At 42.2% G+C, this 17791-nt stretch overlaps 1 protein-coding gene across 1 annotated transcript; it reads right to left on the bottom strand.

Moving 5' to 3' along the window:
* Positions 1 to 2976: 2976 nt before the first annotated feature.
* Positions 2977 to 15911, bottom strand: GALR1 (galanin receptor 1; the record flags this gene model as incomplete). Its single annotated transcript, XM_082499491.1, has 3 exons — positions 2977 to 3294; positions 6715 to 6780; positions 15210 to 15911. 3 exons carry the CDS (start codon positions 15909 to 15911, stop codon positions 2977 to 2979), a joined length of 1086 nt encoding a protein of 361 aa, XP_082355617.1.
* Positions 15912 to 17791: the final 1880 nt, after the last annotated feature.

Genomic DNA, 17791 nt, shown 5'->3' on the forward strand with positions numbered 1-17791 from the left:
AGGGGTTAGAAACAGTTCACAGCATACGTTAACACTGCTTTTACATTCACAACCTCCCTGTCGCAGCTGAGTATGTCAAAGTCACGTTAGAGACAGTGATCAACAAAAAAGTGTTTTAGGCAGGAAACTGGGCCTTGGAGCGTCAGCTACTTCTTAAGGTTTCTCTGAAAAGTGAGGTGGAAGTTCTACTGGTACTCACCAGGAACCAGGTGGGGTCTTTCTCACTCATCATTACTGCAGCCCCACCCTCCACCCCTCATCCTTAAAATTTCAAACAAATGTAGCACCATTACTATCAAGCACCTGGGTTTAAAATTAGGTACAATTAAGAAAAAAAGCCTTTTCTAGGTGAAACAATAAATTCAGCATGTTAAATTCATACAATTATATATTTGCATTGTATTTTTTTACTCAAAGTAATAAAATCACAAGCAATGTTTTAAAAGGAAAAAATATAATTTTCAAAGCTGTAGAATCTCCTAATATGTTATAAATTCAGCTGAAGTCTGATAGTGCTTTAATAATTTGAGTGATTAGTGGGTGATGAGGAACCAAAAATTCAAAGGAACTTCAGCACTGTTCAAGGCTCTTTCCTAACCTCAGTCCCAATCCAGAAAATTGTTTCCTGCACAGATAAACCCTTGTTCTCCAGTTGAGATTTTTTTCATATATTTTGTGTTCCTAGAAAAATCATCCGTCTCTTCATATGAAAGAATGGACACAAACACCATGCATGCAACAGCATGTCTTCAATATTGTTTTACTGAACCCAGGAGGACAATACGGACACGTAACCATAGACATTTTCATGTGAACTAATGTTCCATAGTTGATGTCATTCCACTGCTCTGAACTTTTTTTTTTAAAGCAAGTTTGTGGAGAAAAAAAGAATTTGACAGAGCATCTGACCAACACGATTTAGCATTTTCAAAGACCCAGACAAGGGTGCAGGACTCTCTCAGCAAGTTTGCGCATGATATCAAACCCGAGGGAGTGGTGGATACGCTGGAGAGCAGGGCTATCCTTCACAGGGGCCTTGATAAGCCAGAAGAATGGAAGTAACAGCTGTTGAATGCATGAAGATCAACAAAGCCAAAAGCAAAGTCCTGAAATTTGGACTGAGACTCAGTGCAATCCTGTTGGACTAGATGACCTTTAAAGGTCCTTTCCAACCCAAACTATTCTGTGGTTCTCTGACACAAGAGTGCCTGTAAAGCAGAAATTAAATATGAGTTAGCAGCCTACCCTTGCAGCAATAAATTACTGTAATACTGGGCTGTAGTAGCAAGAATCAGCCAACGGGTCAAGGGAAGCAATTAGTCAACTCAGTGCTCATGAGGCCACATCTGGAACACACTATTCAGTTTTGACCACCCCAGTTCACAAGAGGGACGGATGTGCTGGAGGAAGGCCAGTGGAAGACCACTAATCTGGCCAGGGAGCTGGAGCACAACAGATGAGGAGAGACCGAGTGAGGCATTGGTTCATAAGAGAAGGTTGGGGGTGTTAATTGACATCTTAAATTACGTATTAGTTAGAGAGAAGATGCAAGTGTATGGTGAAAGGACAGAAGGCAACGGTCATGAGCTACATCAAGGGAAATGCCACCTGGGGATAAAAAAAAAAAATTCAGTGAGGGTGATTAGGCACTGGCAAAGGTTGCCCCCAAAAATTGCTGAACCACCGTCCTTGGAAATCTTCAAAACTTGCCTAGACAAGGAAGTGATCCAACTCTGAGGATAGCCCTGCCTTGAGAGGATGTCTGGAGGTTCCTTCGACTTAATTTACTCTGTGAGTCTATGGGTTATTAATAAATAAGTTATTAATATGGGTTATTAATAAATAAGCATATCTTACTCCAGCTAATAATAATGTTCTCAAAGGACTGAGTGCCCGTCTGCTATTTCTTTAGTGGTTTACCACTTAAAGACATATTAAGTACTTTTATAAAATTGCTGAAACTACTCATGTTATTTAGGAATTTTCAGAATTGGACCATTTACCTTATATACTTTCTAATATAAAGGCATCCTTTTTTCCAATTCAGAGATACATGAAATCAAGCCCCTCCTACAACTTTTAAGGGAATGTTATTTTTAAACATTGCCCAGAGTTGCTTTATGGAACATAATAATTTAAAACATATGTATATATTGCACGTTTAAAACTATATCTCCATCTCAAGTCTATAAAGTTAACAAAACATATATAGACATGCACATGCAACACGTGAAGAAAAGCTTCCCTCAGATAGACACAAATCCTCATTTTGGTACAACTACATACAGGCCATAAACAAAACCTTATATAGCGTACACAAAAGTTCTGTGTATACAGTAAGGCAGGCATTTGAAGTGGAAAAAAGTCCATCGCTACTCAGTATGTTACATTAAAAAGACAGATAAACAGATAAAATTAGCATTTCCTCTCTAAAGCAATTGCTTTAAGTTGTACATGGGTTGTTTCAACTCCGAATCAGAGCCTGTCTTCACTTTAAAAAGAGAAAAAGCATTGTCAAGACAATCTGAAGAGAGAAAAAAAGTCTTCCTCCCTGAAATCATAATATGACATTTATTATCTGTAAGACAGAAATTTCAGACATCTCTTCACTTCGTTAGAGTAAGATGTCAGAAAGTTACTTGTCCATATCAACATTTCCTTCTTGTATGTTATATTTGAATGTTTACACACTGTACGCTTAGTGAGTAATAATACAGACATATCATCTCCAACATATTTTTCTCAAGCATCTCTTAAAAGTCCAAGAGCTTCATTTGACAAAGCTATCTAAGATGCAAAGGATCAGCCCAGCTTTCTTTCACACCAGTTTCCCAAACTTTTGGTACAAATGCAACTTCAGTACATTAAATAGCAATTTGCTTTATCAAGATAAACCAGGATAAAGCTCATTGTGCTTTATTTTCTCGGTGTTTAGTTCACACAAATGAAGAGCCAACATACAGGACTTTTCAAAGTTCACACGTGTGTACAGTTGGTAGATGGTGGTGTATCTATCCGACTTTTATTTTCCTTAGCGTCATTCAGAGGTGACTCATTACCTATCTGGCACTTGAAGACTTGTTTGTAGGCCTTCCTAAAATTTTCAGAGAGAAATGCGTATATAATCGGGTTCACAGAAGAATTGCTGTAAGCCAGGCAGTGTGCAGTTACTCTGAAGAGAAAGGAGGCTTGAGTCAGTGGGAAAACTCCAAATTCAGCCCAGAGATGAATCACGTGATGCGGCAGCCAGGAGATGCCAAAAACCACTACCACCACCAACACAGTCTGTGCTGTCTGAGACAGGGAAAGGAAAACACAGATGTCTGATGAGCACTTGAAGAATCAGCTTTAAACCTGCTTCAAATCCATCATTTCGGGGATAAAAAGGTATACTGAGAGAGAACACGCTTTGGAATATTTATTACTGATTTTACTCCATCACCTATACGGGCTTTATTTTGCATAGTGAACCACCGCAAGGAGAACCTTAGCCTTGAAAATGCTAAAGTAAAAGGCAAATGTGTAACTTTGCTCAAAGGTAAAGAATGATGTTCCTGATTCCCTACGCCAAAGCCTAGCCTTTTCTGAGGTGGACATAAGATGTATCTTTGGGAAACTTCATCCAGATCTAATGATCTATATTTTAGTACAGTACACATGGATTTCTGACCAAAAATTTCGAGATCTATTACACACGAGGGCAGCTAGTGGAAGAGCTTAGAGCAGTCAGACGAATATTTTGCTCAAGCACCTATAAAAGGAGCAGGGGCTTTTTTGAAAGGTTCTCCTTTAGACAAAAAAATGGGCACAGGGGGAGTCATACAACAACATTCTGGGATACAACTTGGGAAAAAAAGAGAAAAGTAAGGAGCTTGAAATTTCTGGTGATTGCACATCGTCAAAACCAATCCGGAAATTAAAGCTCACCATCAAACCCTGAATTCAGAAAAATGGATCACAAAATATCCTCAGTGGTGCCTCCTGACTCCACTTCCATTATTTATGAGAGGAAGGGCCATCGAGTTCATTAGATCCGTGCAGACAGCTACAGCATCCGTCAGTACAGGCCTTTCAGGTGCTGCAGGTATTCTGACAGGGCACAGCGGAGTTTGACTGTCAATGTTTTCTTTAGCTTTCACTTCCTTCAGAAACAGCAGTTAGTGCTGAGCAGTTGCTCAACTAATTAATATCTACTCCTCCAACAAGTACCTCTTTCAACTAAATCAGTCCCCCAGTAAAAACCTAATATTAATTCCAAAGCATATTATGTTATGGACCATCATAATTACTATATTAACACTTTACAACATAATTTTTCAGGCAACTGAGGCTCTTCTTCACAAGCAAAACTAACCCAGTGGCCACAGAGTGATAAATACTGCAAAGAACATCTAGAATTTTTGCTAGTTTATTGAACTTGGCCTAGACTTCTTGAATTGAGTAATGCTCGGTAATAATTCAGAATGGCCTACCTAATCACAACATGACCTAACTTATAGAAACTCAAAGGAAAAAAAGTTTGATTTCTGTGGCAACAGGCCCAAATAACTTATGACAGACACTGTTGTCGGTTAGCAAAATCTCACAACAGAAAGCAGAAGACGTTATATCTGTAGTAAATACAATTTTTTTAGTCTCAAGGATTCATCTGTTTTCACAAGCCCTTCCTCTACTTAGCCCTATGGAGTTTAAGTGAGTTGCCACTAACAAACAGCCACACAAATATCTTCTCTTTCAGCTCTCATCATGAGAATATGGAAGCATAAATTAAGAGCACTTCATTTTCTGATGCTTTGAATGTGTTAATATTCCAGCTGAAAACAGATTATCTGGATATCACATGCACAGTTACTTCAGAAGAGGCATATTACTTCACTTTGTTCAAAATTCTAAAAAAAAAATTACACCAGGAAAATCACTGACTTTCAATAGAGTCTACAGATGCACCTGAAAGCAGAGGTTGACCATGTGTCTCTTGTAACTATTATACTTAAGGTTTTTCATATCTGCAGAATAAGTAATTTTGCATAAGGGATCCTCACAACATTTATTTTATCCCGTTATTCCTCCTAAGCCTAACTTCCAAGCCTATCTTTCCACAGTCTTCACTGCACCTTGCAACCAAGGAAAACACTAAAGGGCAGCTCTTGTTTACCTAATAGGATCTTGCTTAAGGTTTCTCATTAGCAAATAAAACCCACCTGAAATACATGATGTTAATGTTGATGGTTTATGCCCCAAAAAGCACAAAGAATAGCATTTAGGTGTGTTCATATTTTTCATTAACTTTTTTTTCCACGCATATAGCAAATTAAGATTCTACTACTGCAATTTTCATAAAGGTTTGAATAAAGCTAGAAATGTATCATTAAGCCTGAAATGCATTCTTAACAAATAGTAGAGGGAAAAGAAGAAAGAGACAGTAACCAGAGAGAGACAGCACACCAGCGAAAACAGCGTTGCTTTGAGAAACTTTAGTTAGGAATCAGAAACTTATTTTCTAAGGCAAAAAATTTTGTGCTTCTTTTTTCTCCCTTTGGTTACTGAACCCTGATATGTCCAAGCATTCTTGGGCATATCCGTAAAGCTTTTCCCTGAAGCTACGAAAGCTAGTTGCTAGCCAGATCTAATTTTCACTTGCAATTTTTAAGAGTTAGTGCTTAGAGGAAGTGCACAGATACTTCCAGTTTGAGAATAATTCAGATGAGAGATGGCAATGTACAGAACACCTTTGAAAACTACACTTTTGGCCATGATGACATTAAGTGCAAAAAGTATATATGTTAAGTTTTTTATGGAATAGGGGCTATAATACTTTTAATTCTAGGTTTTAAAATCTATTGACTAGGATATTTTTCAAAAAAACAGAGAATGCATAAATAACACATTACTTATTCCCTGTTGAGCCCATGTATATCTCATTTACATTGCAGACAGTCTGCATGCCCATATGGTAATAGTGATCAGATCAAATGAAGAGCTATAGCCCAAGGGTTTTTTCTGACTCCACGTTCATAAACTGAGAAGTTAGTCAAATGAGTACTGTGGTCAAATCTGCTCAAAAATCAGAACCGTATTATATTAACTGACAAATTCAATATATAAACACATCTTTCAGATATTGTTCTAAATTGCAAAGCTAATGTTCTGCTTTAAAGACCTTTCATGATTCTACTTGCAGTCAGTATATAACGGAAGTCTTGAACATAAGAGAAAAAAAGTTTTGTGGAAAATCACAGAAGTATTGCAGAATCATTGAAATTCTTTTATTGCACTCCTATCAAGGAGTACAATAAACGTCATTTGGAGGTCTTACCATATAACCTAGGAATTCTTCATAAAACATTTAAAAAATCATCTAGTAAAAAAAAAAAAAATCTAAAAAATCTACAAATCTGGGGAAAATGCCTGTGAGGCAAAAAAGAAATAAATTAATATTAGAGAAAGGTTGTTTCTCCATGTCTAAATTTTAGATGCTTCAAAATGCAAAATATGGGGACCTCAGGTAATGGCTCGAGGCACTGCAATGGAAAACTTGGATCAGAGAAGATTCCAATCCTGTTAATTTCAGAGAGACACTGGATACATCATTAATAGTTCTTTTCAATTCCCTCTCTCCACCACATCTTTGGCAACAAGCAATATAATACCAAATTAGCTTAGACATAAAACTAAAATATAAACAAGTAGATATTGGTAATGAAAGCAATCTACCTTTTTCTTGGACGCTTCTGACTTCTTTGACATGTTTCTCAACTTTTTATGCAGATGGTTAAGAACCTGAAAAGATTAATTTGCATCTTGTATTTCACCATTTCCTAAAATTCAAACCCAAATATTTTAAGAGTATGCTCGCCAGTACTGCATGAGTCGCTTCAAACAGTGCTGATCCAATTTACACATTTCAAAAGTGCATAGTATAAGATCCAAAGGAATTCCATAACTGCATCTGTGTGAATCAACAAATATGAAGCACACCCCAGTTGAATTCTTTGATAAAAATTCAGTTGTATTACATAACAAATACATATTACGAATTAACAAGGCAACAAATGGAAACCTATCAGGCACCTAGAATTAGCAATCATTCTTCTTTCATAAAAATGTCAATGCTTGTTAATTTACAATGACCTTTACTGCACGTAACATAAAAAGTGTATGTTTTGAGTCAGAGCTTTTCTGAGTCACGTGCATAATTTGCTTTCTTCAGATGGATGTTTGGTTAATAACATCAGGATGTTGGCACTATTTGATCTTCGAAAGAAGCCTAGGCTTTCAAAAATAATTTATACTAAAATGTATAACACAGGAGGCACGACCTTTATCAACAATTCAATGATACTTATCATGTACCTTTCACAAGTAATTTTTAAAAATACATCTCAAATAGACTCATCATCCAAGAGCAGGATCCAGATTTTAACACAATGACTTACACATAAGGTTTTGGATAATGGATGCATAGAGGCCCATACCCTACTTCATCTGCAGTCATTATTAACTGAATCTAATATACTCCTATGGCCTGATTTGTAGGCACGGGGGGCAGGGAATATGCTCTTCAGCTGAATGTGTTTAACAAGTTGTAAACCATACAGAATTTAAAAAAGGAGATGCTTAATTAAACTCTAGGGTTTCATTAAAATATGGTAAGAGGAATTTTTTTAGGGAGAGTGTCAGAGTGTAGAGCTCAGTTAGATGATCATGATGATGATGATGATAGGTTGCACTTTACATAGCTCTAAGACAAACTGAGAACAATTTAACAGGTTAAAAGGATTTTTTTTAAGGAATATAACACTAAATTTTAGGGCTTATAAGGGGACTTCTTGAGGTGGGGGAAAGAGTATAAATTCAAATTCTCTTATATCACCTGGGGACCTTTCCTCTGTTTTCTTTGGGATGCTCAGCCAATCACTACCAGAATAGACACCAGATAAGATGACCTATAGACTTGATCCTACTCTGGCATTTGAGTCTTAGAAACATACATAATGAATTAAAAGAAATAAGATGGTATGTGTGAATAGCCATAGCTGATCAGTGGATTCCATTTTTTAAGTATCTACTCCTAGCTAGCAGTGAACCACAAGAACAATAAAAACAAAAGTTACTTGCAACCACTTAACATTGGAAACGCAGTTCACTTGTGCTTATCTGTGCACTGACATGTTTGTGCGTGAAAGGCTCAGCCCTGCATGCACCCTCTGTTCTGAAACGCCAGCCAGGCTGCTACCAAGGCTAACCTCAGCTCAGGAAAGGCAGGAGAAAAATAAATGGGTTTTCTCTAAGAAGGTCTCGTTTTGGCTTCAGCCTTTCTTCTTAATTCTTCTTTCTTCTCCAGGATGAAGCAAACCAGAAGGAAAGGACAGAAGAGCCCCTGGGGTCATCTCCAGACCAGGGCGATGACCCTCTGGCTCACACACTCTTTATTCACCTGCTGTCACCGTGTAAAAAGCAGCTGAATTGCTTAGTCCGTGGCTAAAAATGTAAATACAAAAAAGACCATGGGGGAAATGCAGTGAAGTTCACTTCCCATCACTGCTGCTTCACCCTTTCTACCCCCTTCACATAACTTACAACGATGGCCTGTTTCTACCGGAACTTTGCAAATCCCATCACCTGCCACCCAGAGACTGTACTGTACCATGATTTTCCCTCACAGCACATAACCAAAGTCAGATAAACTCCTCCCAGAAATCAGAACTGCAAAAACTTCTTTTAAGGTTACAAATATTTTTTTTCTTTTGTTCTGAAACAAAAAGAAAAGGGGAAACATAACCGCCACTTTAAAAATGGAAGGGAAGACCTGGGGAACTACGGGCCGGACAGTCTCACCTCTGTGCCCAGCAAGATCATGGAGCAGATCCTTCTGGAAACTATGAGAAGGCACATGGAAAACAAGGTGATCGGTGACAGGCAACATGGCTTCACTAAGGGCAAATAGTGTAATCGTGTCTGACAAATTTGGTAGCCTTCTACGAGGGGGTTACAGCGTTGGTGGATAGGGAAGAACAACTGACATCTCCTACCTGGACTTGTGCAAAGCATTGGACACTGTCCCACACGACATCCTTGTCTCTAAACTGGAGAGACATGGATTTGATGGATGGACCACTCGGTGGATAAAGAACTGACTGGACGGTCACGCTGAAAGAGTTGCGGTCAATGGCTCTACGTCCAAGTGGACACCAGTGACGAGTGGCGTTCCTCAAGGGCTGGTATTTGGACCAGTGCTGTTTAACATCTTCCTCAGCAACATGGACAGCAGGATTGAGTGCACCCTCAGAAAGTCTGCCAACATCACCAAGCTATGCGGTACGGTCAAAACGCTGGAGGGGAGGGATGCCATCCAGAGGAACCTGGACAGACTTAAGAGGTGGGTCCATGTGAACCTCATGAAGTTCAAGAGGGCTAAGTGCAAGGTCCTGCACATGGGTCGGGGCAATCCCAAGCACAAATACAGGCTGGGTGGAGAATGGATTGAGCAGCCCTGAGGAGAAGGACTTGGGGATATTGGTTGATGAGAAGCTCAACATGACCTGGCAAAGTGCATTCACAGCCCAGAAAACCAACCTCATCCAGGGCTGCATCAAAAAAGCATGGTCAGGAGGTGGAGGGAGGTGATTCTGACCCTCTACTCCACTCTCGTGAGAGGAGTACTGCATCCAGCTCTGGAGCCCTCAGCACAGGAAAGACTTGGACCTGTTGGAGCGGGTCCAGAGGAGGGCCACAAAAATGATCAGAGGGCTCCTATGAAGACAGGCTGAGAGAGTTGGGGTTGTGCAGCCTGGAGAATAGAAGGCTCCGGGGAGACCTTATACCAGCCTTCCAGTACCTAAATGGGGTCTACAGGAAAGACAGGGAGGGACTCTTTATCAGGGAGTGTAGTGATAGGATAAGGGGTAATGGTTTTAAACTGGAAAATGGTAGATTTAGAATAGTTATTAGGAAGAAATTTTTTCACTGTGAGGGTGGCGAGGCACTGGAACAGGTTGCCCAGAGAAATTGTGGGAGCTCCATCCCTGGAAGTGTTCAAGGCCAGGCTAGATAGGGCTTTGAGCAATCTGGTCTACTGGAAGATGTCCCTGCCTGTGGCAGGGGGGTTGAAACTAGGTGATCTTCAAAAGTCCCTTCCAACCCAAACAATTCTATGATTCTACGATTTTACGAAACTTTTAGCACAAATTTTTTTCATTGGATCTCTCTCCAGTTCAAAGAAAGATGCAGTAGACAAAACTGTTAAATTGGATATTTGGGGGGTGGGGGGTGGCAGGGGGGGTTATTGAAGATTTAGATTATTACCTTCCAATGAATCCGTCTTAATTTCCCCATTTTCAGATTATATACATGTTTCATAAAATAAGCCTCTGCAGTGAAAACATGCTGGCTCTATGTGGCAGTGTAGCAGATTGTATGCAAACCAGCAGCAAGAGAAATAGAATTTTATTATCAACAGCAGTGGAACGGCACTCAGAGACCTACACAGAATGCCGTGGAGGGATATTAGGAGCCATGTTTATGCACAAACACTACAAAGCAAATCAAGACACCTCTCCTCACTGCCCTGCTGAAATGATCTCGTCTCTGGGCCAATGAATAATCAATTGTTCCTCTAACAGCCACTGTCACTTCACCTGAATGCATAATAATTCTACATGTGCCTCTCAATTTGTCTCAGGTTATTTGTCTAAAGAAAGCCTTTCAAAATATCCACTAATACATTTGCACGTGTGTTTTTAACTCATGGAATGAAATACCCACCTCGGTAAAAACTAGGTTAGAACCTGTTCTCATAAGGTGTTACATCTTTTAAAAATTCATCTCTGTGGAAAAATTAACTCTTTAAATGAAACTTCTCTAACTCCAGCTTTCATGTACCTGTTGATCAGAGATCTTATTTGGGTCTCGGGGAAGGAATAGCTTTTCTGTTTTCTGGACATGAGGGTGGGGTGCTGCGGGAAGAAAGTTATGCTGTTGTGAAAGAGGCTGTAAGGAGACTTGTAGGGTCATAAGTATAAGAACTTCCGGTATGGTCCAGACTGTACTACCACAACTACCACCGATGGCATTTGGGAGGCCCTGGATTTTGTCTACAGACTACCTATTTATTCTTTTTTTTCTTTTTTTTTCTCCCCCAGTTGTTTCAGGGACTATATTCAAGGCGGTTTGAGTTCTAGGCTGAGGGACTATGACCAAATGAGCTGAGAAAGTGATTTTTCCAATGAGGGAGAGAGAAAAAAAAATAGCTTAAACGATCTGTGCCTATTCACATAAGTCTACCAAAGGTTATAGAAGTTTGAAGCCTACACTGTTGAAAAGCGTATTTCCCATCTGGCTGTATACAATCATTCCACTGACTACACCTTCATTACCAGCCGTTGACAATCATGCAGCAGGAAAGCCTGCCCAAGGTCACGATCTAAGAATGAACTGCTTGTTTAACAGAGCCATAATGCGAGCATTACGTTCTGAACCATATTTTATAGTAGGAACCTCATTTAAATTCAAGTGCCATTGCCTGCAATCGATTTTTCAAAGTAATGCTGCTACTTCTATTGTCACAGCAGATCCTTCACCCTCTTTTGTTTAACAGTGTGTCGCTAATGTGTCATACCCTTTATTTATTCTTTTCAGTGTAGTTTAATAAAGTTTTCCCTCACTGCTCAGCAAAATTTAAGATATAATATCTTAAGCCTAGAACCATATAAGCTTGTGTTTTATGTTGAGGCACCTACTTTTTAAGGCTTACTTTTAACCAAGTCCATAAATCATACATGACTTCCATGAATTCAGAATGTTCAGAATGATAGATAATAATGGAAACATTCTTAAGGCGAGAAATATTTATTTTTTAAAAAAAAGCTTTTAAAATTACACATCTATAAAAGGAGAAGTTTGCTAATGATTCTGGGTGCCCAACCTAAGCATTTGATTGAAGGAGACCTGACTTTCAAGGGCTGAAGCCTCATAAACGGGTACTCAAAAGCAGAAGCACCCAAAATCAGTTGTCACATTGCACTATTGCAGTGACACTGCAGATGTCAATTGTTAGAAGCTCACTGGGAATCATTTATCATTTTGCCCTTTAAGAACACGAGCAAACGTTGTAGCAGTGTTGCAAAACACATACAAAAAGTCAGTATTAACAAAAGAAAGCAAGTAATATGATAAGCAATATAAAAAATATGAACGCAGGCTGTCTACAAGTATGCAGCACTGTAACTCAACTGATAACTATATAATCACTGCTTCTCTGGCTGGAGTAGTAAGCTCCTTTCAAGAGTAGTTCTGTGAGCCGACAAAAGTTGGTTGCCTATGGATTTGTGATATTTTGACTGTGTGTTCCCAAGAAGATGTGTCTCCTTCATGAGCAGATGCCACATAAGATCACCTCCCCTATCGCTTGTCTGATGTTTAACAGCTGAGTGCAAACTGACTCTCCTTAAAGAAGTGAGGATGACAGAGACTCTCCACCTTCTTCATTGACTCCTGTTTTCACAAAACTAGGGAAATATCTTTCCTTCTGATATTTTCACTCTATCAAATTTGGTTGAAACTGAACCAAAGTTACCGTGTAGCCGTACACACAGGACAGAGCATGATGTCATAAATCTCTGCCTCAAGAGCATCTCACATGAGACTTCCAGCTCCAATTTTGTGGGAGGATGCTGTTTTCAAATACCTAGCACTATTTCAGCACTTCTATAGGTCATAACAGTATTGTTATCCACTGGGGAAAATACAGATCTCTCCTAACATAATTTAAGAGAGAGTGAGAGAAAGAACTCAACTCCCTATTAGAGTGACTAAAAAATGAGACTTTCAAAACTGAAAGTTCAATTGCAACTTGCTTATAAAAGAAACAGAACTGCCCTAAAGGAGTCTGGAAAAGGCAATATATTCAAATAGAGAAATGAGTCTCCTTTGTCTTAATCTACTGTATCAGAAGATTGTGTTATTTAGCTCATCCACAGTTCACGAAAACCAGTGAAGTCCTTAAGAAACTAATGCATTTATTTTTATAATTCTTCTGAGGCTATTACACAGCAGCGATCCTCCAAGCCTGCGTGCATTCAGAAGCCAAAATACTTGCTGTACTTCATAGTATTTTAGTGACATCAATAAAAGTTCGCAGTGACCACTTTGCTTGAGACCTGTGAGAGTAGCAATGGCTTTGACAAATCTAAAACTTCAGCCATGATTTTCAACTACTATCATCCTTCATTCCTCCCTCACCCTGCCCCATGTGCCAAAATAATGGAGTTGGAGATTTGCCTGTAGCTCCTAATGAGGGCAGGAATGAGCCTTTACGCTGCAGAGTACAAATACCTCCAATTCCCTTTTTCAGCTTCATTGACACAGATGGGAATACCAGGTATCTCCTAAAACTCATCCCTTCAGGTTGTATCTTCCAGCCTGACACCATGGCAAGCAGGATCACACATACAGGCTGAAAGCACATGACCAAGCAAGAGTGAGATCCTAGCCTGGCAATAATTTAAGAACAAGATTTTAGTTGCAACTTTGAGTGGCTTTGATTTTACGAACATGTTCTAGGCATGTATTTCACATAGGGTTGATTTGTTGGTTTGGTTATGGTGGCTTTTTTTTTTAACTACATATTCATACTAATATTGAGAAATCTACTTCTGTAGTTGTGGTTTGTAACAACATGGTGTGGTATATTTACAATGCTTATATTTTGTTTAAGGATATTTCATTTTTCCCCACCCTATACGATGCAGAAATGTCATAATTCTGCAAGACTTCTTTTCAATCTTCTGTCACATAATTAGACTTTGAAGGCTGGTACTCTATGCTGAAACTGAAGATGCTTTTGCTTTGAAGAATATAAGAATTCTTAGTAGCTGAAAAGCTCCCTTTGCACACAATCCATAACATTCTCCCAGAAATAGTAATATTTTCTTAAAACTGATGATCTATGGCTACAGAGAGTTTCATCCCTCTCACAGCTCAGTCATATTCACCACTGTAGATGAAATACCAGCGTCTTCACCCAGGGAAAACAGAATTCAGTTTATGTATGAAAACATATATTTCTTCTCCATTTGCCAGGTCGGACTTGTTTCATTACAAACAGTAGTTTGGAAATGTTGTCCTCTGAGTGCTGTCTGCATAACTTGGTTTTAGCAGAGTTGGATGCCATTCTAGCCTTAATTTGCACATCACAATGAAGCTGATGTAGTACATATAAAACTGAACAGAACATAAAATTAGTTGTTCAAATTGAATACATTAATCACATCTGTTTAACTTGCCAATTAAAGAACTGACTTCTCGACACTTAAGCAGTCCTTACTTGCAAGAGCAGACCTACCCTCTCAAATGTAAATTGCTGCCTAAGGAGAAATCCTGCTGCCAAAGGTTGCCGGCACAGAAACAGGAGAATCTCTGCCTAACTCAGCAGGTAGCAGTCGCTGCTCCAGATCCTGTCCAGCAGAAGGAGTGGACCCTGCACTGAAGGCTGCAATTGTGACAGTTTGCCTGAGCAGAAAAGTCCTTAAGAACCCTTATTCTGACACCCTTACTGCTTTGTCCTACCGGGGTCCTCATGCACTGCTCCCTAGCACCACCTGCCCTTGCTGAAGTCGGAGGTATATCTCCCATTCACATCAACTGGGGCGAGACAGGGCTCACAGGGACCAGGCAGCGTGATGCACCTTTTGTTCTTAACGTGTTAACTGGATCAGACTAAACTGTGTTTGTGTCATTTTTTTAAGTGCACTGCATTTTAAAGAACTGCAATGCTTTGTTTGAAGCCTGAATAACTTGTTGCTTTGTTGTACTTCATTTGAGTTAAACTCCTCATACAGCACTGCAAGAAAACAGGAGAGTTGTGTTGACAGAGAAAGCTGCAGAGCACTGGGGCTTTTTAGCACTTCGCAACAATGAAATCTGGCAGAGGCGATCCCAGTAAATGCCTGAACAACCCCCCCCCTCTGCCCCATGCAATTCCTGTCCTGACCTTTCTATGCCACACACATGTGTACCCCCGGTCATCCCTTGTCTATAAAACCTGCCCTCTCCCTTTGCACCACAAACTCACCCCTGGCCCATTGCCTCCCGATGGTGCCAAGTCCCTCCACATGCCCAGAGATGTCCCCACTGCTCAAGGACACCCACCACCATTGTGTGTCCCCCCATCCCTTTTACATTACCCTTCACCACTACCCACTTTGCCTCACCTTGGCATAGCAGAAGGAGATGAGCAGCAGCGGGAGCAGATATCCGAAGACGAACGTGCAAACCACGTAGACCTTCTTGTGGTGTGGGTTGGGCCAGTGCTCCCAGCAAAAGGTCTGGTTGCTGGCGTCACGGTGGAAGAGGCTCTGGTGGTGAGCCACAGGTGAGGCCATGGCAAAGGAGAGCGCCCAGATGAGCCCCACACCCAGCAGCGCATTGCGGGAAACACGCAAGGCCGAGGAGCGTCGGGAGTGCACGATGGCCACGTAGCGGTCCACCGACATGGCCGAGAGCGTGAAGATGCTCACCAGCATGGAGACGGTGAAGAAGTAGTGGATGAACTTGCAGATGAAGGCGCCCAGCACCCAGGTGGGGAGCACGTAGACCGTGGACTGGAAAGGGATGCAGAAGAGGAGGTAGGCCAGGTCAGCGATGCTCAGGTTGAGGATGAAGATGTTGGTGGTGCTGCGGCGCTTGCCTGGCTTGCTCCTCGCCAGCACCGTGATCACCAGCGAGTTGCCCAGCACCCCCAGGGTGAAGATCAAGCCGAAGACGATCAAGGTGATGAAGTTCTCGATGCCGATGCCGAAGAGGGGCTTCTCCTCCGCCTCCGGCAGCCCGGAGAGGTTGAACTCCCCGCGGGGCGGCTCTGCCCCGGCTCGGGACCGGTTGAGGGGCGCCGCCGCGGGCTCCCCCGGCTCCATCCTCCCTCTTGCGCGCCGGGCAAACTTTCCGCGGGCGGAAAAGTGGAGCCGCCGTTCCCCGGCACAGCGGACCGCGGCCAGCCAAGGGGCGGCCGCCCCCCGCCAGCGCCGGCGGGGAGGGAAGGAGGGCTGGAGGGAGGGTTGGAGGGAGGGAGGGAAGGGAGGCGGGTGCCCCGCCGCTCGCAGGGGCGAAACCTCCGCCGCTGGGCGCGGAGGCGGCGCGGCAGCCCCGGCCGCCCGCCGGGCAGCCAACGCGCTTCGCCCGGCACCCCCGCCCCCGCCGCCACCGCCTCCGGGGGAGGTGCCCCGTCCGCCCCCGCTGCGCCCGGGTCCGCCCCGCGGAGCAGCGGAGGCTCCGCGTCTCCCCGCGCTGGCGGCCGCCCGCCCGCTCGCTGCTCCGGAAGACTGAGCTCCCCGGAGCTTTCTCCTCGGGGAGGGGGATTTTTTTTTGCCCTTTCTCCCCCCGGTTTAGCTTGTAATCGCCTCCGCAGGGCTGTCCGGAGGGGGCGGCGGCCGGAGCGCGGGGCGGGGCGGCCGCGGGCAGGGAGCGGAGCGGCCCGGGTCCCGGTCCCGGTCCCGGTCCCGGTCCCCACCTCGGAAAAGTTCTTTCTTGCTTTTTCCCTTCGCTCCAAGGGAGGCTCAGAAGCAGCGGCAGGCAGGTCCAGTTCGGCTTAAATGAACCCTTTCGGGAAGGCAGAAATAATTAAGCGCCTGCGTAAAGCCACCCCAACAGGTAGCCGGCGGCAAGAGTTAGTCGGGGCTAAATCACCGCCTGCGCTCACTGTTTTCGCCTCGTTCATGGGTTTTCGTTAATCATTCCGTAACACGCAGTAGCTCACAGGACAAAGGCTGCCATACGTTGTTCCTCCTTCCATTAAAATAAATAAATAAATAAATAAATAAATAAATGAAAAGAAAATCTGGCCGCTATCCACTCCCCAATCACCACGCCCGCGTTTCAAAACGCGTTTCAAAACATCCCCGCCGAGGGCTGGCGGGCTCGGAGCCGGGCAGCTCTTAAAGGTGCCGAAACCAGAGCTTCTGAAAAGTCAGTCTTTTCAGAACCGGACGAAATAGAAGAGTTCCTCCAGAGTATGGCTGGGAGTTCACATAAATATTCACACAGGCACATAACACCTTGTGAGCGAAACAGATTTGCCTGAAGGTTCCTAAACGTTTGGTTTCAAATTGCCAGTGAGCCCGCCGCAGCGGATGATGTTGTATTTTCTCTCTCTTCTGCAGGGATCTTGGCTGCTAATTGTTAAAAATCCCTGTTAAAAACCGCCCGCCGGGCGCCAGGCTGAAGGCACCGGCAGGGAGAGAGGGGGCTGTTACAGAACTGTCCAGATGTGCCCTGGAAAGCAATGAGCTTTGATTTGCTCATTTTGCAGTCCACAATTTGTCCTTTTTTTTTTTTTTTTTTTCTACCCTTCCTTTTGCTACTTGTATTGAGGCATCTTCTCAGCAGCTGTACATCAGCTGACCACAGAGCTATTGGCTTCGGCAGATCTAGATTTTAATTAAACCGATGTATGATCTGGTCCATTATGTCCAAAGGAACACATTAATGGGAGAGCACAATTCAATTTCTATAGATCCACTTTTATTAGGATTGAACTGGTTTCTATGTCCGTTGTAACTCAGGTTAGAAGTTACAAACATATCAAGCAAAAATAATTTAGCAAAGGTTCCTAAAAGACTTGTGTTGCTTTTTGTTTGTTTGTTTGTTCTATGTGCATACTTTATCATTATATTATTATATTGGCATGTTCAATTACCATGCAAACCTACTAGTCCTTAATTCTGCAAGGGATTTGGGAACAGACATTGTTAAAGGTTTCTAGAATATATCAGATATTGCGGGCTTTTTGGAGTGCTCT

Source organism: Vanellus vanellus (assembly GCF_965231255.1).
Source record: "Vanellus vanellus genome assembly, chromosome: 2".
NCBI lineage: Eukaryota > Metazoa > Chordata > Aves > Charadriiformes > Charadriidae > Vanellus > Vanellus vanellus.